At 45.2% G+C, this 23,166-nt stretch overlaps 1 protein-coding gene across 1 annotated transcript in view; it reads left to right on the top strand.

Annotated features, from left to right (window-relative positions):
- Positions 1-23,166, top strand: part of Dnah6 (dynein axonemal heavy chain 6) — a 196,296-nt gene that overhangs the window by 149,527 nt on the left and 23,603 nt on the right. Inside the window, 5 exon segments of the mRNA XM_052172578.1 lie at positions 1,151-1,330; positions 6,883-7,116; positions 13,703-13,838; positions 17,265-17,407; positions 20,698-20,888. Of these exon segments, the coding sequence (XP_052028538.1) occupies positions 1,151-1,330; positions 6,883-7,116; positions 13,703-13,838; positions 17,265-17,407; positions 20,698-20,888 (884 nt within the window).

Genomic DNA, 23,166 nt, shown 5'->3' with positions numbered 1-23,166 from the left:
ATGGACTTCAAAGCAAGAGCAGGCCATCCGTGAGTCACCAGGGACACACATAGACTATTAGGCCTCATTATCAACAAAAGAAGGGCACAGAAACTGTACACCACTGACCCTCTTGTCTATTTAACATTTAAAAACAAAGACTGAAGGACCAGGACAAGATACAAGTGGAAAGCTAGCATCACCTCCTCCAGGAAGTCTGCCTGGAGACTGCCTGGTGGCTCCAGCTAAAATCAGTCTCCTCCTACTCCTCTTCTTCCTCCTCCTCTTTCTCCTCCTCTTTATCTTCTTCCTCTTCTTTCTCCTCTTTCTCCTCTTCCTTCTCCTCCTCTTCTTCCTCCTCCTTTTCTTCCTCTTCCTCTTCCTCCTCTTCCTCCTCCTCCTGCTCCTCCTCCTTCTCCAAAGCCTCTATCAGCCCTTGATACCGCTTACCTCAGGTCAGAACTGGAGAGTGCATGTCTTGCCCTTCATTAGGTAGGTGACTCTGGTACGTGGGGATTTGTGAGTACCTTGGCCTTCTCTTCCTTCTCTAAGCATTAGGCATGGTGGACACACCCCAGTGGTGTCAATAGAAACCTGTGGCTGGCACATTGAGGTCTCACATGAAGCGTGAGATCCTGAAGAGATTTCTCTCATAAATTTAAAGCATGGTTTCAGAAGTGTGTCCAAGGAGCATAGCACATAACATGATTCTCATTGATTCAGACAGGCAGAGTGCTTTACTGGAGGGTGGGGGGAGAAGAAAACAAAATGACCTTGAGCCTTCGGCTAGACAAGAGGCCGAATCATGGTCTTTATATTTGGTTGATATTAAAAACTACATGCTGGCCTGAGGCTGTAGTCCAGTGGTGAGAAGCGAGTCTCTGCACTCAGAGCACCCTATCTCTGAGCTCCACGCCAGGCCCTCCTCTGGACTTCTGACACTGTCCCCTGTCCTCCCCGATTTCCTAACAGCGAGGTGCCAGGGTCAGCTCAGTCAGAAAAATGTCACTGGGTCCAGAGTCCTTCTCACGCTCCTTCACCTCAATGGCCCCTCATTACAATCACGAGCTCACTCCATCCATGTCTCTTTCCTAGACTGGACTGGATGCGTCCCACATCCCCACTGTCTTTCAGAGGCAGGTCCCTAAGAACTTGTTGTGTATTTATTCAGATCACTTCGGGTGCCATTAAAACCAGACTGAAGGAAGCAGAGTCCACCGAGATGATGATCAACATAGCTCGAGAGAAGTACCGCCCGGTGGCCACGCAGGGCTCTGTGATGTACTTCGTCATTGCCAGCCTCTCGGAGATCGACCCGATGTATCAGTACTCGCTGAAGTATTTTAAGCAGGTGACCGCCTTATTGTCGTGACTTCCCTTTGAACCCTGACGGGTTATTTCATGCCATGATTGGAGTTTGGGGGGTAAAATCCTCCAGGACGTTGCTTGCAGGCAGAGTTCAAGAGTGGTCCTATCTACCAGATCGCCTAAGGAGTCCAGTGCTCGGCGTGTGCAAAGTCAGTGGAGAAAGGGCAGGGCTGAGCTTGGCAAGGTTCATTTTCTCCTAACTAGCTTGCTCGCTCTCCCTCTAGTCCGCCTGCCTTTTGTTATAAGACGCCTTTTAAGACAGTGGTTCTCAGCCTGTGGGTCTCAACCCTTTGGGGATTGACCCGCCCTTTCACCAGAGTCGCACATGGGATATCCGGCACATCAGGTGTTCACATTGCATTTCATAAGAATATCAAAACTACCATTGCAAAGTAGCAACGAAAATAATTTTATGATTGGAGGGTCACCGCAACATGAGGAACTGTATTAAAGGGTTCTTCACCTCACCCACTTTAAGGAAAGTTGGAACCCACTTTAAGGGTTAGGGAGATGGGGCAATATTAAAGTGTTTTCTGACCAAGAATGAAGACTAGAGCAAGTGCCAGGGGGACAGAGTCAGGGGATCCCCAGAGCAACCTGCCTAGCAACATTGGCCACATGGATGAGCACTGCGTTTGATCCAGAGGTCCTGTCTTAAGAAGTAAAATACAAGAGTGAAGATGATTCCCTACATCAACCTCAGGTCTCCTCTTCCATGTTCACACATGTGCACGTGTTCACACATATGCAAAGCATGCATAAATACCCATATGCGAAAACCTCACACATAACACACACACACACACAGGGAAAAGAATCTCTCTGTGCTGGCTGTTTCCACTCTGCAGTAGGCTTGGTAGTGTGGCCCGGACCTCAGCAGAGCTGGTTCCTGTGTCTGTCCTCACCCCTGCCCAGAACGTCTTCCCTGATGGTGCGACTCAGGTCTTTCTTTCCGTCGCTACTTTTCTGTTTCACTGTCTGACTGTGAGACATCCCAGTTTTATGTCAGCCTCTCTTGCCTTGTCTTCGTGCCTCTCTCCTGAAGAAGACTTGATGTCTCACCTTCTTCACAGCCATGCTCAGTCTCCACCAAGAGCTCTGAGTGTCTATTCTGAGTCACAAAGCTTCAGCAAGCTCTGTTGGGACCACTGAAGGCTTCAGAGGACAGAACGCTCACCGTATGGGTGCCTCGCTAGCCCAAACTCCCACCTCCCTGCTCCTCCTGTCATGTCTATGTCAAAAAAAAAATTTTTAGCTAAAAAAAATGTTTAAGTGTTTGGTGAAAGATATGCACTCTGCAATCTATATACATCTAAAAGCTTGTAAGGCAAAGAAAGAAGCAAAGAAAGTCAAAAAAGAAATGTTATTATGCCCCTAGGCCCACCACACATGTAGCAGGTGTGCACCTGGTCTTCATGTGGGCTCCCCAACAACTGGAGCAGGGGCTGTCCCTAAAGTTGTTGCCCGTCTGTGGAATATGCTCCCTAATAGGGCTGCTTTGTCCGGCCTTAGGCGGGAGAGGATGGCCGAGCCCTGCAGAGACTTGATGTGGGGTGTCACCCTCTCAGAGGAGAAGGGGAGAGAGGATGGGGGAGGGACTGTGGGAGGGAGGGGCACTGGAAGGAGAGGGCAGCAATCAGGATGTAAAGTGAATACATATTTTTTTTAAAAAAAAAACATTATTGTGCATGGCATGTTAAGGTCTATAACATGTTAAGGGATTCACATAGAGAGGAAACAGATTACTATAGAGGCAACTTAGCATATCCAGTCTCCCAGTTACCTGTGTCTTTTGTTCTTATAGCCAAGGCAGTTAAACACTGTTCATTTAAGCAGGAATCCAACAGGAGAGTACGATTTTGTTATTTACAGTCTTCAGGGGTTGTCCTAGATAGACTTGGCCATCTCACCTGTCTTCTCAGTGCTCTCCGATCTTCCCCTCTGTTTTCTTCCCCATCCTTTACCAGCACGCAGAGTGCAGACTATGCCCTATCTATGCAGAACAGTTTAGCTTAATGCCACTTTTCTAATCCTCCATGTTCCTACCCATGACACTGCAACAAAGGCCTCCTCCTCCTCTTCCTCCTCCTCCTCCTCCTCTTCCTCCTCCTCCTTTGTGGCTCACAGTGGAGAACTACAAATATGCCTGACTCCTCAGGACGCACTAGTGAAATTGGTCCACTCCCGCCCTCCCAGACTCACTGGGCAAAGGTTTGCATCAGAAGAGTGCATAGCATAGCTGGGCCAGGTCAACCAGGCAAGCACACTTGGCAGGAGTCCCGCTGGGATTTAATCCCTAACTCAAAGGGGTCCTGTGCCTCACTCCAAGCTGCCCTGTTCTCACTCCACTGGCTACCTGAAAGTGTCAGCCCTGTTCTCACTCCACTGGCTAACTGAAAGTGCCACCTGTGAGAAGCAGAATGCAATTTGGAGCAGAAAGTGCAACCTTGAGCACATATTTTGATTTCAATAAGGGCCGACTCTGGAAGAATTTAAATTTCATCCCAGAAGCCTCTTCACAAGTTGTTGTTGTTGTTGCTTTTATTCTTTAGTAGAAAAAAAGCAGTATAGTTTGTTTATAATCCCTCCCCCTTTTTGTAATACATTTTTATTTTTTCAAATTATCATTGTCTGGCTTTCCTGGCTTATGGTATTTATCAGGGACACACGGTGAGACGCAGGAAGTCTCTTGCTGCTGCTGCTGCTGCTGCTGCTGCTGCTGCTGCTGCTGCAGCTGCAGACAGTGGCCAGCCTAACCCCCATGCACAAAGGATCACACAGCATCCAACTGTGCTCACAGTCAGTGGCCATCTTGCTACAAGAAAAATGGGGTGGGTACCAAAAGGGTATCGTCCCCAAAGCAATGGTACAGAGAATCCAGTGGGCAGACCCCAAGTGGCAAGCACAGCGCTCAGACTGAGGTTTAGCAAGTTGCTCAGGATAGTCCGGACTTGAGGGAGGATGCCACCCGGATTCCAGATGGGCAGGGTGGCCAGCGATACCAGCAGTTACTCCTGTCACCTGATACGCCGCCAGTGCCACTAAGCCTGCCTAGCCTCAGGTGGTGGGCATCCCTGTCCAGCTACAGTCTGACCTCCCAGGAGGCTGTGCTAAAGCTCTCCATCCCCCCCCCCCCCCGTCCTCTGTGGTGCTGTGCAATCACAGTCTTGAGTGGAGAGACTGTCTGTATCCACCCATAGCGGTTAAACAATTCCCATGCAAATGGGAATGCCTGGACAAGGATTATGACACAAACATGAGCTAGACTGGTCTGAATGGCTACTGTCATTCTGACCACAGCAGTTGGAACTGCAGGAGAGAAGGCTACCTTGTTGGAAACTCACATGTCCTGTGTTAAGAAGTCTTAACTAGAGAGATGCAAAGGAGTGGGAGTCTGTTGATGAGAGAGCCTGGGTGAACTTGCCTAAGCCTCCTTTGAAAGTCCTGTGCGCTGCGGTGGCCCCTCCATTCCTGCAGCACAGATCTGGCCTCTCCAGGCTCAGGTCCCTTTGTTGCTATTGTTGCTGTGTTGTTGTTTTGTTGTTGTTGTGGTGGTGGTGTTGTGGTTGATGTTGGCAGGTATAAAGCCAAGCGAGGATTTTTACACTCCTTTAAGTCTACCTAAATGACCTGGACAACAGCTTCTTGTCCCTGCTGCTGGGGAATTCATGCTTTTCAAAGGCTTAAAATCTCCATCCAGAAACAAATGTGTACGGGCTGGAAAGACGGTTCAGTAATCAAGAGGACTTGCTGGGCTGGCCTCCGCCGGGCAGCCCAATGGTGTTTTAGAGAGGTAGCTCAGTGGTTAAGAGCACATGCTGTTCTTCTAGAGGATCCAAGTTCAGTGCCCAGAACCCACATCTGTATCTCCAGCTCCATAGCATCGGACACCGTCTTTTGACCTCTGTGAGCACCCATACACTTAACAGCATAGATACAAAGAAAAAGCTACACATAAATAAAAGAAATAAAAGAAATCTTAAATAAAATGTGAGGATGCTCTAAGAATACCTCTGCTGAAGCAGAGAGAGGCGGGAGAGAGGGAGGGAGGGAGGGAGGGAGAGAGGGAGGGAGGGAGAGAGAGAGAGCCAAATCCTGAAGGGTTTATGCTTTGAAAGAAAAATCAAAAACCCAAAATATATTTGCAGACAACAGCCCAAGAGACGACACTGTTCACTGCCTTAGTTGTTTTTCTATCACTGTGACAAAACACACGACGAAGGCATCTTATAAAAGAAAGCATTTAATGGTGTTTTGCAGTTTCAGATTAAGAGTCCATGACCATTGTGGCAGCAGGCAGTCAGGCGCTGGAGACATGGCTGAGAACTTACATCTCATCCACAAGCACAAGAGAAAGAACTGACTTGGAAGAGGGGGACTTTTAAAATATCCACTCCTCCTAACCCTTCCCATTCGCCAGCCATAAATTCATTTCACACTAAAGTTCTTTAGGGCGCTCTACAATTTAATGTTTCATTCTTGGCACAAAAGACACTACGTTTTCTCTGAGCTCTCGCCCATCTCTGCAACTTCCCAGGCTCTTAAAGAAACCTCACTGTCTGGGGCACAAGGCTCAGTGGTAAGGGACCTTATCTAGCATGTGTGAGACCTGGGGTTCAGTACCCCAACAACAACAACAAAAGTCCCATCTCCCATTGCTGCTAGGCATGGTGGAGCACACTGTAGTCATAGCACTCGGGAGAGACTGAGACACAAGAGTTTTGAGCTCAAGGACAGCTTGTACTACCTAGTAAGTTCGAGGCCAGCCTGGCCTGGGTTAGCCTGAGCTGTCTCAGGAAGTCTAGGACTGAGTAGCTTGGAAGTAGAACTCCTGCCCGCACGCCAAGGTTCCATCCCAGCACTGAAAGAACACTTAAGTCAAAATGAATGGCACCCTCTTCCCTTGTGAGGGCATCAAAACAGCTATGCCAGTAATTCACTGACCAGAATCACAAGGGTTCTCCATGGTTGTCTACAGTAGCTGTGTTCTTCCCCTATGCCCTGCTAAGCAGGGAGAGCTCGGACCTGGCTCAAATGTTGCCAGAAATACATAGGGCCATCTCCAACCTCCCGTCCCTGATCCCGGAGTGCCACCATCTCGACTGACTTCCCAGTAAAATGGGGACATCTTTGAGTGTGGGATCTACTTTCACAATCTCCAGACAGGAAACAGGATGGGAGTCTCCTTTAAAGTCAGCTTCTCAGGCTAGCGGGGTGACTGAGCAAACAGAGTTTACAGTGTGAATGAAGCTGATGTGGAGGAAGCTGCTGCTGACAGGCTGCCTTCTACAATGCGACCCGCCGCTCACCGAACTACATGTTGTGAGCATCATTACGAGTCTGTCCTTGGTCCATTTCTGAAAAGTGAGTGGGGGGCTGGTGCTGAAGGCAAATCTCCAGTACAATGTTTGAAATCTAGATTTTTATTTTCCAGTGTTTGCCTGCCACACTGCTCAGTGGATGCCAAAACAGGAAAGGGGGGGAGGAACAGGAGTTTTTGCTTTACAGCAAGTCAAATCCTTTTTCCTTCCTCAGTTGTTCAACACAACAATCGAAACGTCTGAGAAGAGTGACAACCTGCCGGACCGCCTGGAAATCCTCCTGCAGCAGACGCTCCTCACCGCATACACCAATGTGTCCCGGGGACTCTTCGAGCAGCACAAACTCATCTACAGCTTCATGCTCTGCGTCGACATCATGCGCCAGCAAGAGCAGCTGACTGAGGCCGAGTGGAACTTCTTCCTCCGAGGCTCTGCAGGGATGGAGAAGGTACCTGAGACGCACCGGGAGGGGATAATGCTCTCCCACCTATTAACCTGGGTGTTACTTCTCTTACTGTTGTGACCAGAGAGTAACCAAATACTTGACAGGAAGCAACTTGAGGATGTGTTCGCTAGAACTCAGCAGAGGGCACACAGTCTGGGGGAGGGGGAGGGGAGGCGCAGGGGGGAGGGGCGTGGCATGGTAACAGTAGGAAGCACGTGGTCACGTTGTATCCATAGTCCAGAAACAAAGCTAGGACCAGAAGTGGGCGGGCTTAAACGTTGAAAGCAACATGTGGTTACGGGTGATAACATCTGTGTGAGTTTGAATGCTATCCTGGGTCAGTTGGGGGTCGGTTAATTAAACATCATGACACACCCCTAGTGACCCCCTTCCTCCAGCAAGACTCCGCCTGCTAAAGCTTCCACAAACCCACTTCCCCAAAGTACCATCCGCTAGAGACCAACTGCTCAGACAGGCAGGCCTGTGTGGGTCATTTCACACGCAAACCACAACAGCACCCGCAGTCCCTGCGACGATGCCCAAGAGTCAGGAGGCCAAGTTACAGCTCAGCTTGGCACCAGCTGGCTGTGGAGTTTGGTTGATATCTCTCCCGCTATGTAGTGTTGTCCTCGCCATAGAAAAGGGTTATCAGGAATAGCCAGTGAACCAGAAAATTAACTACCTGTGAAACTAAGAGCTGGCTAGTTCAAAGTGCGTGCCACTACTCCAGAGGACCAGATTGGGTTCCCAGAACTCACACCTGATAGCTGGCACTGCTGCCATTCCAACTCTGAAGGATCCAGTGCCCTCTTCTGGCCTCCATGGGTTCCTGCACACAGTGCACACACACACACACACACACACACACACACACACACACACAAAGAAAGGCAATCTTTCATTTAAAAAATTAACCATCTTACAAATGTGAAAAGGTTTCCCAGATGGAGGCTCAGGGAAACTAAAGAACTTTCCAGAACACCACATTAACACCTTATTCAAACATGTCTAGGCCTCCATAGTCCATGTCTATCCCGTTGCTTACCTGTTCCTCATGAGCAGCATATTTAAAGGGGGTCTAAAAGCCACCAAAGCTTTAAAACTTTTAAAGCCATCAAAGCTTTAAAAATACCCATTAATTAATTAATTAATTAATCAATTAATCAATTAAAGGCCAGGCTTAGTGGCACACACTTTTTATCCCAGAATATGGAGGGTATGTGCAGAGGTAGGTGGATCTCTGTAAGTTCAAGGCAAATGTGGTCTACATAGCAAGTTCCAGGATAGCCAGAGCTACATCATATGACCCTCTCAAAAATGAACAAGCAAAAACCACACAAAAATCCTACTTAGAAATTTCTCAGAAATTTAAACTTTTCTTTCTCTCATGAAAAAAAATTAAAATGAAAGGTGAGTGATTTTTTTTTAATTGGGGCTGGCTTACAGGTTCAGAGGTTCAGTCCATTATCATCAAGGTGGAACATGGCAGCATCCAGACAGGCATGGTGCAGCAGGAGCTGAGAGTTCTACATCTTCATCTGAAGGCTGCTAGCAGAATACTGGCTTCCGGGCAGCTAAAATTCTTATGCCTTATTTAGTATGACTTAAAGCCCTCACCCACAGTGACACACCTACTCCAACAAGTCCACACTATCTACAGTGCCACTCCCTGGGCCGAGCATATACAAACCATCACACAGGATCTTTCTATCATGTAGCTCTGGCTGTCCTGAAACTCACTACGTAGAGCAGGCTGACCTCAAACTCACAGAGCTCCTCCTGCCTTTGCCTCATGCATTGCTGCACCTGGCCTCTTGGAGAAAATGAAAGGCAGCACTACTGTGAGCATAGGCATGATGGGAAGATCAAAAAGGAAAGGAAAGAAGATCGACCCAGCACAGCATCCACACACACACAAAGCAAGGTGCTAGCTCTCTAAGCCTGTGAAGGCAGAGAAAGGTAGAAAAGATGCAGAAACAAAGTTTGGGACCAGAAAAGACACTAGAGGAAAGAAACGTTGTCATTGTAAGAGCACGGTGAGGTGGCAGGTGCTGTTGCAGAAGCTGCAGCAAGCTATCTATAGACTCGCGAGCTGAGGACACTGGGGAAGGTAGCCTAGCTGGGCAAGACTCCCAACCCAGATGAAACAGACTCTATTCAGAAAAAGACGCCCTCTAGAAAGGGGCAGCCAATGGAAGCTTCCAAGCTTCGGACAACAGGCTGGTTCCTGAATCCTAGAGCATTAAGAATGGTCCCAAGGGCTAGAAAGATGTTAAGAGCAAAGGTTAAGAGCACTGACTGCTCTTGCAAAGCACCTAGGTTCAGTTCCCAGTATCCACATAGCTGCTCACAACTGTCTTAACTCCAGTTCCAGGGAAGATAATGCCCTCTTCTGGCCTCTCTGGGCACTGCATGCATGTGGTACACATACATATATGCAGTCAAAGCATTCATGCACATGATACAAAATAAATAGATTTTTCAAAAAATTATTTTTAAAAATTGATAAATGTGAATGGCAGTAAAACTCTTCCACTGTGCTAAGAGTAGCAGTAGAGCCTGCCAAGAAGCATATCTAGGGAAAAGGCTGGCCAGTTAAGAATGGGGACTTACCCAGTTTTCGGAGGAACCGCCAGACTGATTTCCAGAGTGGTTGTACCAATTTGCAACCCCACCAGCAGTGAAGGAGTGTTCCTTTTTCTCCACACCCTCTCCAACACCTGCTGTCTCCTGAATTTTTAATCTTAGCCATTCTGACTGGTGTAAGGTGAAATCTCAGGGTTGTTTTGATTTGCATTTCCGTCGGTTCCTCCGAAAACTGGGCACCTCACTTCCAGAAGATCCTGCTATACCACTCCTGGGCAAATACCCAGAGGATTCCCCACCATGTAATAAGGATACATGTTCTACTATGTTCATAGCAGCCCTATTTATAATTGCCAGATGCTGGAAAGAACCCAGGTATCCCTCAACAGAAGAGTGGATGCAAAAAATGTGGTATATCTACACAATAGAGTACTATTCAGCCATTAGAAACAATGAATTCATGAAATTCTTAGGCAAATGGATGGACCTAGAGAACATCATACTAAGTGAGGTAACCCAGACTCAAAAGGTGACTCATGGTATGCACTCACTAATAAGTGGATATTAACCTAGAAAACTGGAATACCCCAAACATAATCCATACATCAAATGAGGTACAAGAAAAAAGGAGGAGTGGCCCCTTGTTCTGGAAAGACTCAGTGAAGAAGTATAGGGCAAAACCAGAACGGGGAAGTGGGAAGGGGTGGGTGAGAAGACAGGGGGAGAGAAGGGGGCTTATAGGACTTTCGGGGAGTGGGGGCTAGAAAAGGGGAAATCATTTGAAATGTAAATAAAAAATATATCGAATAAAAAATAAAAAAAAAAGAATGGGGACTTACAGAGGACCTGAGTTTTGTTCTATTAGTGGCCCACAACTGCCTATAACTCTGACTCCAGAGGATCCAACACCCTCTAATGGCTTCTGCACAAACACACCTGCATGACTACATACAAATGCACAAATATACATGTAAATAAAAATAAAAACAAATCTCTTTAGAGAACATATCTGTATACGACACAGTCACTAAACATCTCAAGTCCACTCTAAAGATCTACAGCTCAGGAGAGAAAAAAGATTTCACTGTGGTGGGCAATGTCCAAGAACGTGCAAGAGCTCTCACCAAATGTACATGTCTCCATGTTGTCTCCCTGCTTTCTGAAACAATATCTTCTCGATAGCCCCGTGGAGCAGAGGGCAATTGATTTTTTTTATTTTTTTTTTAGTCTCACCACTTAGGGAGTATATACAGCTGCCATAGGAAGTGATTCTTCTAGACATCTGGGCAAAAAGCTCTGTAAAGGGCTCAACATCTAGACACCATTATGAGTATCCGTGATTTAAAAGAGAGGGTTAATGGGAAGGTAGAATATGTTGGTTTCCACCCTCATAGATGACTCTGAGAAGATCCAGACTTCTGTACAGGAAAGAAATATAGATGTCGTTTTTAAAAACCCAGAGAACCAGAGTTACAGCTTCCTGGGGAGTGGAGAGAGAGACTGACTTGCTACTGTCTTGTGATGAAACCCAAATTGCTTCTTATAGCCCAAATTCTGTGAGCTTTTGAGATGGAAACTACTTCTAGCGAAGATACTTTGAAGACTGTGAAAGGGAATTAAAATGTTAACTGGAGAGTGGTCTCAATGGATAAGAGCATTTGCTGCTCTTACAAAACCTCTGAAGGCCCTGTACACATCACACATACACACACACACACACACACACAGAGAGAGAGAGAGAGAGAGAGGGAGGGAGAGAGAGAGGGGGGCTCTAATAATAAAATGTATCTTTTTAAATAAAATAAACTATCACGTAAACTTACTTGAATGAGAAAGAGTTGAGAGAACAGACTCCAGTTTTAAAGGATATTCTGCTGCGGGTGAGATGCTGTGAGCAGCACCTCAAACTGCAGAGAAATCTGCTGTGAAAGAAAGAGCCAAGATTTGCACTGAACTGTCGCTTCTACAGCCCCCACCCTCAGCAGTCAGCAGCCACCAACACCGGGGACCCTGTGCTGGCGAAGACGGCACCGCTCAACAGACTCAGATGATCGTTAGCAGTTTTTGGCAATGATGTTTTGAATCAAGGGATATGCGTTTTTAGACATAATGCTACCTGTTGCTTATGTAACAGACCACATATAATATAAAATACTCCCATATGCCCTACTAAACCAGAAGCTTGATGTGACATTTCTTTGCATATGCTACTTTGTTGCAGCGACCTGGAATTGGACCTGAGATGTCTCCTGGTGTGTTTATATGCAGTCTGTTAGTGAGAGGATTAATTCTTTTAAAACTTCTGTGGAATGGCCACACAGCAGTTATCTGTTAACATTCAAAAAACATTGGGTTGTTTGCTTTAGATGCTTGAATTAGATGGTATATGATATATGATTTGTATGCAACGAAGTGTTTGAAAACATAGTCTGAAATCCCAGGCATCTATTTAGGGGAATGTCAGAGAACTAGTTTTAGGCTATAGTCATAGATCTCTCTTTTTAAAAAAAATACTCCTCAGCCTATGTAAGTGCTTCAAGGAATGCTGCCAGATATTACAATGGAGATGTCTAGGACTATGTGAAATAATTCCATATGTATTTATCACAGCTAAATTGTGGTGTGCTTGTGTGTGTGTGAGTGTGTGTGTGTGTGTGTGTGTGTGTGTGTGTGTGTGTGTGTGCATGTGTGTGCGCTCGGGTGCATGTGTATGTGTTCTTAACGGGTTTTTCTTTTAAATTATTTGTGTGTTGGGGGAGTGCATGTGAGTGCTTGCCAAATCCAGAAGAGAGTGTTAGATCCCCTGGAACTGAAGTCACAGGTGGTTGCCAGCCATCTAACATGGCTGCTGGGATCTGAACTCAGGTTCTCCGCAAGATAAGCAAGTGTTCTTAACCTCTGAGCCATCTCTCCACCCCTGTAAAATTAAATCATTACTTGTCATGGTGCTGGTATTACTCCTCTGTTCAGCTTTCCTCACCCTTCTATGCTGACACCATCCTGGACTCTTTGGACTATAGCTGTGCATGAGAATAAATGCTATTGACGATGAAAGTACTTTGAAATTGAGGCGGTGGGTGCGTGTGCTTCGGGCGAACCTCAATGTAAGCATACTGACTTGACTTTACTCCTTCACCAAGTCAACTCTGCTCTCTGCAGTGTCAGCCGGAAAGTCTCAGCCTGTCCTTGTGTTCAGAGCTGTCCCCATCCCCCGCCCCCCCCCCAGAGGAACTGGGGTTGGTATGGCACTCTGACTTTTGCTAGCTTGCTTCCCTCCTTGCTTTTAAGACGAGGTAGCCTAGGCTGGCTTTGAACTCATGACACTCCTGTCTCAACCTCCAGTGGTATTATGGGTGTGCACTACCATAGTACCACACTCCTCTTACCCGCTCATGTCTCCTTCACCATATATGACTATTTGTGTTAAGACAATAGTTACAGCCGGGCAGTGGTGGCACACGCCTTTAATCCCAGCACTTGGGAGGCAGAAGCAGGAAGAGTTCTGAGTTCGAGGCCAGCCTGGTCTACAGAGTGAGTTCTAGGACAGCCAGAGCTACACAGAGAAACCCTATCTCAAAAAAAACAAAAACAAAAACAAACAAAAAAGGACAATGGTTGTAGGTGGGGGTGTACACTTGGGGTTCCCGTGAACACATGGGTGGAGGCCGGCAGAGAATGCTGGGCACCCTCTTCTATCGCTCTTCTTCCCTTGGGCTTGGCCCTCTCACTGGCTGAGAGCTCGCTGGTTTCAGTTAGGCTCCTGGCCAGCAGTTTCCAGCCCTCCTCCTGATGCTGGAAGATGTGCACAGCCACACCCCAATCGTCCCACTGATGCTGAGGATGTGATCTCAAGCCCTCATTCCCACCCACAAGCTATCTCCCAGTACGAGAATGGCTGTTTCTAACATGCTATTACAGTTTCTTTTCCCCCCAGACAAGGTGGGAGGCGTGCTACCGTGGCTGTCTCTGTAACCTGCTGTTCCATTCTGTCTGTCCCCCACAGGAACGCCCCCCTAAGCCGGAAGCTTCCTGGCTGCCCATTCAGGTGTGGTTGTCCTGCTGTGACCTAGAAGAATCATTTCCAATTTTTGAAGGACTAACAAGAAATTTAATGTTGCATCCCATTTCTGTGACCTTAGGTAAGATGATAAGGAGTACTGCTGATGAGGGGGAGGGGTAAATGGGCTCCTGAGTTGTGACTTTAATTCACAAATTCAGCCTTTCTTCAAAGTCTATACTTTTGCTTTTTTAAAAAAATTCCTTTATTTTTAAGAAATCATAGGAGAATTGCTTTTACAGTATCTTGAGTTGAATGTTTGGCCCATGGATTTTCAATCATTTCATGTCTACTTTACATCGTGTGTGTGTGTGTGTGTGTGTGTGTGTGTGTGTGTGCAGTATATATAGTATATAGTATATATACTATATAGTATATATACTATATGAGAAAGTATACTTGCTTATTCAGAAGCTAGTATTGGATGTCTTCTATCACTACTCTGCCTTACTTTTTGAGACAGGGTCTCTCACTGAACCTAAAGTCAACCATTTCCTTTAGACTGGTTGATTGGGGAGTCCCTGAGATCCACGCCTCTACTGTTCACCCCTGGAGTTACAGGCAAGAGCAATACTGTCCGGGTGCTATGCACCTGAACGCTGGCCTTCCCGCTTGCACAGAAGGCACTCTGACCACTGAGCCACCTCACTAGCCCCCGTTTCATCAATTTTTAAGACAGCTGTAACTGAGCCTTTAAACTTTTTTAAGGCATGGAACATACACTAAAAAGCCAGAAGTACAACCTGACCTCATATGGTTTATAAACTGCCGCAGCTTCTAGGGAAAAGGTGCAGTACCAGCGTCTCAGAGTCCCTCCCACCGCCTCAGGACACTCTCCCCTTTGGCCGCAGGCAGCAAAGCTCTGAACTGTAACATTACACTTGATTTGTGCCCTTTCGATTCTCAATGTACTTTCTGTAGTTTGAAATCACTTAATATTTGAGGGCCTTATTTTATGGATCATAACTCAGTAACAGAATGAAAATCACCCTTGTGCTTTGCATGAGGCTGACTCTTGGTGGCTCCTTAGACATTGTGGTAGCATTCTGTGGAGAATGTTCTATGCAGCTCATTTACTGGAGGGCAGATTCTGTGGGTGATGGTCAGCTCAAACTTCCTCACCCTGCCGTGCATCGAACTGGTGCTTTTACACCCATTCCGTCAGGTTCTGAGGGAAGTGCCCTGAGGTACACCAGGCGACGGGCAATGTCTGTAGTGCTCCTTCTTTTCTACTACATCTTGTAAAATTATGCTATTATGTGCAAATAAATTGTTTCCTCCGATGTAAATTCTTTATTTCTATGTAACATTTCTCTTCACTCTGAATAATACTTTTTAATTTAAAATCTATTTTAAATTATTTTTATTTCTGTATCTATGTCTATGTGTGGGTATGCCACACTTGTGGGAGTAATTGAGAAGGCCAGAAAAAGGAGTCTGATATCTTGGTCCTGGGGTTACAGACTCCTCTGTGTTCTTAACTAATGAGCCATCTCTCCAGCGCTTAAAAACAAGTCTCTTTAGCAATGTAAGTTTCTCTTGGTGGCCTCCATCTGTGTATTTCTATGCTCTCATCTCCAACTCTTGGGTGTTATTGCTAAGGTTAGGGTTATCTTTGGTGGAACATTATTGTTCTGAAGCATGTAAGTGTCTATTAACAGGCAGGTTTTGGTCTATTGTATTTATTTTCAATATTGATCTATTTCTGTTTTCCAAACTTGGGAGAAGTTTTAGCCCCTAGAGGACATTTGGTAATGTCTGGAGATAATTTCTTTGCCACGCTGGGGTGTCAGATTGCCACTAAGCACCCCATAATGCTCAGAACTCTCCATGGAAATGACCCACCTGGCCCAGAGTGGCAGCATCAGTGAGGCACTGTTAAGGGTTTGCTCTTAAGTCCCACCTTGTGGAGGCTTCCTTTTTCCCTTGTACTTCTAACATTTATTTAGCTAAGCACACCTGGCAAGTGTGCTAGTGTGGAGTCTATGTGGAGCAGACTTTCTGGGATCCCAATATACTCCTTTGACTTCCAAATAAAGACTACAATAAATGCTGTTCAATAAAAGCATCAAATAAAGATTGCATTTATATTTGAGTTAATATGTGAGTTAATGTGATTGCAAGCCCATAGCAGAACCCCACATGAAGTCTACTCATCAGAGAAGCCCACACAGGGTCAGTTAGAGATGGGCGGGACACAGGCCTGGATGAGAGCAGGTGCAGAGAAAGAAGGAAGGGGTTGGGTTCACAGACACAGTAACATCAAGAGCAGCCATTGCTTCTTGATAAAAATGATAAGATGGTAAAGTGTTACCCCATCCACTGAACTAAAGTGTTAGAAAACTGTTAAAGTTTCTGTTCATAAGGTTTATGCTCTAAAGGTGAGATTAGATCTTCACTGGGGATATTAGTATTAATCACACTATCACTCCTAACCTTCAAAAACCCTCTGGATTGTCTTAACATACAGTCTTTCATGGTTTTCAAGGACCACAGACTTTATTAGTTGAGAGTAATTATTCCGAAAATGCAGGGGCTGGAGAGATGGCTCCGTGCTTGAGTGCTTCCTGGTCTTTCAGAGGGCCAGGGGTTCATTTCCCAGGACCCACAGCAGGCAGCTCAGAGTCACCCATAGCTCCAGCTCCAGAGACCAGAAGAAGCCCTCTACTGACCTCCCTGGACGCCCACACACATGTGGCACACACACACACACACACACTATACATAAATAAAAATAAAATAATGGATAGAAGAGTGGGGGTGGATCTGAGAAGAGTTATGGTGAGGAGTTGTCGGAGATGTTCAAAATATATTGTAAGCATATACAAAGTTACCAAATAATAAATGTTACATTAAAATATAAAATAGATAGATCCCCTGGAACTGGAGTTATGAATGGTCGTGAGCTGCCCTGCAGGAGCTGGGAATTGAACTTGGGTCCTGTGAAAGATCAGTCAGAACGCTTAACCTCTGAGTCCCTCCTCCAGGTCCCTGTGTGCTATTTCTTAACATTATTGTGTTCCTTTCTGCTTTTCCTTCTGCCTCCAACAGGAGCTGCCTGATAGATTTCATGTTATTGTCTAATATGTGTCTATTTTGTTGTACTTTTATTATTTAATTTATATTTTAATTAGTAGAACTTGACCTCTTGTCTCATTTAATCATGATTATTTTAAGTTTTGTTTTACCCAGGGTTACTCTAATCATTTCCAATTTCCCTTTTGCTTAATATAATATTTCTATACATTCCTTTATTTTTAGCATCTCAGTTTGTTTGTTTGTTTGTTTGTAAGTGCTTTGCTATTGTATTTTGTTTTGTGATCTCCTTTTAAATTCTTTGCTTTCTAACTAGTTTGAGTAGGGGAGAGGTTAATGTTTTCACACTTGTGTCTTTAAAAACCCAGCGGTGAGTTAAATGGGTGTCTTCTTTAAGCTAGCCATGTGTATCTATTTAATTTCAGAGTCAAAGCTACTTGGATTAAAGCATCTTTTAAAATTGTCTCTCCAGGATCTTTCGAGACCTATATTAACCCCCAGAGCTGGGAAGGGTACCCCAAACAGAAACATGAAGAGGACAAGGACCGGGTTTGGGGCTCCGAATTCAGCTCCTTCCATAAGCTAATTCTTGTTAAATGCTGTAAAGAAGAAAAGGTGGGTAGTCCTTTCTAATCAAAGGACAATGTCGTGACATCTCCACCAGAGATGCTCAGGTGCTTGTGAGTCGGGGGTCTACTTACGACTAACAGCAGTCAAGTTTAGGAAGCAGCTTTAAAAATAAAGATGGTGGTTTTAGCAGAATGTGTTTCCCTCCAGGATAAGAGAAAATAGCCAGCTGGGAACCTGGTCACCTCCTGTCAGCTGCACACTATTAGGGAAGTGTTGCTGTTTCTCACTCGGGCCTGGAGTGTATTGAGAGGTTTTGTCAAGGAATTAATCTTAAAAAAAAACCGAGAGGAGGCATTTAATTGGGGGGGGGGGGGAGTCTCCACACCTGTTTGTAAACTACTGATGTAATCTGTGGATCATGGATGCCAGACTTAGGACAGCAGTAGCAGATTGTCAGGAGGGGAGGGATGTGACCACGGAACTGCCCAGGTTCTGCTTGGGTGCCAGTGGGGATAGCTGTACCAAAAACTAAGCCAACGTGAAAGGATGCATGTGTCAGAGAGAGAAAGATGTCTGGGAGCCGTCAGCGCCCACCAGCTGTCAGAGTGGATGGCAGTCTAGAAACTCCCAAGAGAAGTGTGTGTTAGAATACAGATGAAGGAATTATCACTGTTCCGTTGGAAAGTAAAGCCACAGAAGTTATTGCGACTCTGGGAGAACAATACTTAGTTCCATGAGAGGTCACTAGGCAAAGGATGGTGATCCTCTGATGAGTCCCACCTTTGGGAAAGGAAAACGCTTAGTCACAGAAGCCGGAAGAAAGCTGGGAGAACTGGGCAGTGGTAGCTCAATCCCAGCCCTGGGAGGTAGAGGCAGGTAGATCTCAGGGTTCAAGGTCATCCTGGTCTACAGCATGAGTTTCAGGACAGACAGGACTACACAGAATCCCTGTCTCAGAAAAACAAAAACACAGACAGAACAAAGCATGCTGGGAAAAGCATTCTGGAAAACAACAAGGCTGGCAATTTCGGTATGACAGAGTAGTGGTGGATGCAGATGGTCGCTATGGCCGGGTGACAATGGATGCGGATGGTTCATTTTCACAGGTGCAGATGTGATCCCAGTTTTACTGATAATAAAAGACTAACATCACCTGCTAAGAACCCACACAGTGAGTTTCAGAGGCGCTAAAGAGAAATGGAAGCTGTTCTTTGGAGGAGAGATGGAGGTGGGAGAAAGACTCGGAGGCGAACTAGCTGGAATAGCCAGAAATGGCCAGAGCGCTCCTACTAATGTGGTACTGCCCTGTCTCTTTAGGAAATGGGTTTGGGGTTGGCACAGGGTTGATGGCTGCGGTGAAAGCAGCACAGCGTCAGTGTCATCCAAAGGGTGGCTAAGGGCTGCCTAGGACAAGGATGGAGTGTGAGAAGGGGACTAGACACACAGGGGACTTCACTGTGAACAGACTATCGCAGGTCATTGTCTCAGGTCGGCCATCTCCACAGCTCTCCTAGAGGCCATGAGATGCCCTGCAGTTACAGGACAAGGAACTCTAGCAAGGAGCGTGCACTGAGCTTGGACAGGGGTGGGGGTGGAGGCAGTGGCTGGGGCACCGCTGATAAATCATTAACCCTTTGGAAAGGAAGGCTCCGAAACACGCCAAGTCTTCCAGGGAACTGGGACAGTGGCTACGTGAAGAGTGACTAGAGAGCAAGTGTCCCAAAGAGCGACAAGCTTTGTGGTCATGCCACTGCAGCTAGAGCATTCGAGACTGTGAGGAAGGCTGCAAGGTTGCATACAGTCTGCTTTATGCAGCTGCATGTTGGTTTCCCCAGAGAAAAGAGGTTTGGTTTGGTTTGGTTTGGTTTGGTTTGGTTTGGTTTGGTTTGGTTTAGTTTGGTTTGGTTTTGGTTAAAAATTAGATTTCTTTCATGTGTATTAGTGTTTTGCCTGCACATGCTGTGTGTAGAGTTTTCATGCCTGGTACCTGCCAAGGTCAGAACAGGTCACTGGATCCTCTATGACTAGAATTGCTAAATACCCTGTAGGTGCTAAGAACTGATCCTAGGTCATCTGCAAGAGCAGCAGTGCTTTTAATCCCTGAGTTGTTTCTGGAAGTCTTCCCAGCCAAAAAAAAAAAAAAAAAAAGAGGAGTCTTTAATATGGACAGACATATGAAAGAAGTCACCTAATCTTTATGTATATATTTCATTTAGACTTTAAGTTACACCTGTTGCTATTTAAACATATATATTCACACACTTATAATTAAGTCAAAGAAAGGTGAACACTGGCTATGTTTTAAATTAATGAATTATAATTAGGAACCGTGTGATTACATTGTTAAAAGACTGTCATACAGAAACGTACAAATGACTTAAAATGATGTGGTTCATGAGTCCTTGAAGTAACCCCAGGAATTGAGGGCGTGGGCAGAGGCTTCACGAAGCAAGATCTGCTCTTGTCTTAATTAACACAGGAATGGAAGGAAATAAGGCTTATAAATCTTTTTCTTCTGTGTCTAAATAGAAAGGCATCGCTGTGATTCCTAGTCTTACCCTTTCATGTAACCAAGTTCTCTAAATACAATGAAATGGAGCTGGAGAGATGGCTCAGCCGTTCAGGGAACGCATTGCTCTTGTAGATGAAATGACTTCCCAACACCCACATTAAGCAGCTCACAACAGCCTGCAATCCCAGATCCAGGGCCTTGGGTTCCCTCTTCTGAACTCTATGGGCACTGCACTCACAAACACATAACGACACATAGACGCATAATTAAAAATAAAAATAAAATCCTTTTAAAACTTTGATAAAAGGTACAAGTGGTAGGCATCTCTGCCAATACACAGAGGGCTTATTGAAAATTCTTACCCACACATTCCTCTAAGCATCTTCTAAGACTCATGCTACCAAATAAAATTTGCTTCCCAAGTTAACGTGAAGAATCTAGAATCAGGTTGTATTTTTAAAATGAGAATAAGGCAATTACTCCAGAGAATTCAAACACCCCCAAATTGGCCAAGACCACGGACAAGATCACCCTGAAAAGGAGGTTCAACAATGAGAATATGCCAGACATCTGCCCTGCTGACTAGGTACCCGCATCAAATCATTCAGGAGCATTGTGCCTGCCTTTGCTCCAGAGAATGACTTGCCAAATAAATGGGATTTGGGGCAAGCATGGTAGCACATGTCTGTAATCACAGCACTTTGGAGGTAGAGGTAAGTGGATCTCTGTGACCTCTATGAGGTCAGTCTGATCTACATGGTGAGTTCCAGGCTAGCTAGGACTATCCTGCTCTTAACATTTTCTTCCTCTTTCCAACTTTCAGGTGGTTTTTGCTCTGACAGACTTTGTGATAGAGAATCTCGGCAAGCAGTTTATTGAGACACCTCCAGTGGACCTGGCCACTCTGTATCAGGACATGTCAAACAGCACCCCTCTGGTGTTTATCTTGAGCACGGGCTCTGATCCCATGGGCGCCTTTCAAAGGTTTGCCAGGGAGAGCGGATATGCAGAACGGTAAGACCACAGCACAAGGGCATAGCTATATATGTTTTTATATACGTGTGTGTACATATATGTAATATTATGTGTATATTTCATGTATATATGATGTGGTCATTGTCCTTATACAAAACACTGAAGTATAGTAAATGCTACTTGTACTGAAGTGCTCCTGTGCTCCTCCCCTGTGGAACAGAGCTTTTCCATTCAAGTAACCTTTACTCAATAAATAAACTGGGTTAGTCCTCAGCTGTGCATATTGTTAAAGAGCTGTAGGCAGGTGTAAGTTTTATCTGAGCCAAAGAGAGATCATCTAAAATCAAAATATAATCTAGTGGAAATCTATTAGAACCTGTGTAGCACTTAATACATGATTAACAATCACATAATCATAAAAAGAGTGAACCTTGCTCCTTATGTTTAAAATGTTTAAAAACAGGATTCTTACGTTCTTATAATTCCATCTTTCTTGAGATGACTTCCAACTCAATGGAATCCAAATGAAGTTGTTGGTATGGCCTAGTCCCCGGACTGAGGGTTACAGAGAGAGAGACGATGGATCCATCCCTTTATTTAGGCTACATGATTTGAATTCATTGAGCTTCTACAAAGAAACAGAATCATAGGCTACGAATGTGGGTGACACATGAGTGTGTGTGTGTGTGTGTGTGTGTGTGTGTGTGTATGTGTTTATGTATAGAAATTTATTTATAGGAATTTATAGGAATTGAATCATGGAATCACAAAGTCTGAGAGGTCACAAATTCTGCAGTCAGCACCCTGAAGGCTCTGAAGGCCTGATGATGTATAACTTCAGCCCAAGTCTGAGAGGCAGAGATCCAGGGCAGGTGATAGACAGTATGAGCTCCAGCCAAGTCAACAGACTTGAGACCCATGAAGAGCCATTGCTTCAGTCTGAAACTCTGTGCCCCAGTTTGACAGACAGGCAGGCTGAGTTTCCTTTCCCTGATGAACATGCAGACACACAGAGCCCACGTGCAAATCAAGCAATTTGTTGACAGTCCAGACATTGAGTGAAACCTCTGCTTCACCACCAGATGACCCCTAAGCCAACCAAGCAGAGAGCTCAGTGTGTACACACTGCAAAGAATAAAGATGTTAACTGAGCAGTGGTGATGCATGCCTTTAATCCCAGCACACAGGAGGTAGAAGCAGGGAGATCTCTGTTGAGGCCAGTCTTGTCTACAGAACAAGTTCCAGGACAGCCAGGTGTACACAGAGAAACTCTTGTCTCAGAAAAAAAAAGGAAAAAATAATGCGGGCATTATAAAAGTCATGAAGTAAAAATAGCAACCACACAAGTGGTAAACGTCAAGGAGAGGGGACAACCTGATTTCCATAGTTGCCGCATTATATATTCAACATGTCTACATTTCAAATAAATTACAGCACATCCAAAGAAACAAGAAAGATGGGAGAGTATGGTTCATTCACAAGCGAGATAATTAATTAGCAACTTCCTTTGAAGAATGCAAGCTATTTAACTTATCTTAGGGAAACTTTTTAAATATATTTTAAATGACTCGCAGTAACTATACATATTCATCAGACTTTATACTGTGTGTTATAATCAGATCTGTGTAACTAACAACTCCATCAAAATCCTTCCCATGAGCAATTTTGAAATACACAATTAACTATTGTCAACCAGATATCATGCTCTTCCTGTCCACCCACACTGTTGGCCTTCCATTATCCTTTATCCCCAGGGCCAGCTTGAGCCATGATCCTATTCTACACATCTTTAAAATCAACTTTTTATTTCCCACATATAGGTCAGAATGTTCAGTATTAGAATATCAGAACCTTGGATGATTTTCATAACAGCTAAAGGAAAGTGGAGAGGAGGAATGGAAGGAAAACACAGAAGAGGTCTCACCTAAATAAGGATATTGACAAACAGGGTTTCCGTACAGGGACCAGGTAGAAATTATAGTGAAACACACTATTGAAATAAAGAGTTCACTGAAGGGGCACAGCACACGTGTGAGGAGACAGGGGAAAACCTGGAGGATGTAAAAGCAGATGTGAACTGAAATTATCCAGAGCAGAAAAAAAGAACAAAGAAAAACTAGTGGAGGCCTGGGAGATGTAAATGTGAAAGTGCCAGGGGAGGGGACAGAAGAGCACAGAAAAGATGGCTGACAGCGTGTTCCTTTGGCACTGACCCCCTGGTTCATAACGCCTGCGCACTCAGACTCGATGGAGTGAGTGACAGCTTCCTGTCCTTTCAGCTTATGAACAGCAGACTGTGGGTCGGCCTGGCCTCCAT

The sequence above is a fragment of the Apodemus sylvaticus genome, chromosome 2 (assembly GCF_947179515.1).
Source record: "Apodemus sylvaticus chromosome 2, mApoSyl1.1, whole genome shotgun sequence".
Lineage (NCBI taxonomy): Eukaryota > Metazoa > Chordata > Mammalia > Rodentia > Muridae > Apodemus > Apodemus sylvaticus.
This window is presented reverse-complemented; position numbering and strand designations above follow the sequence as displayed.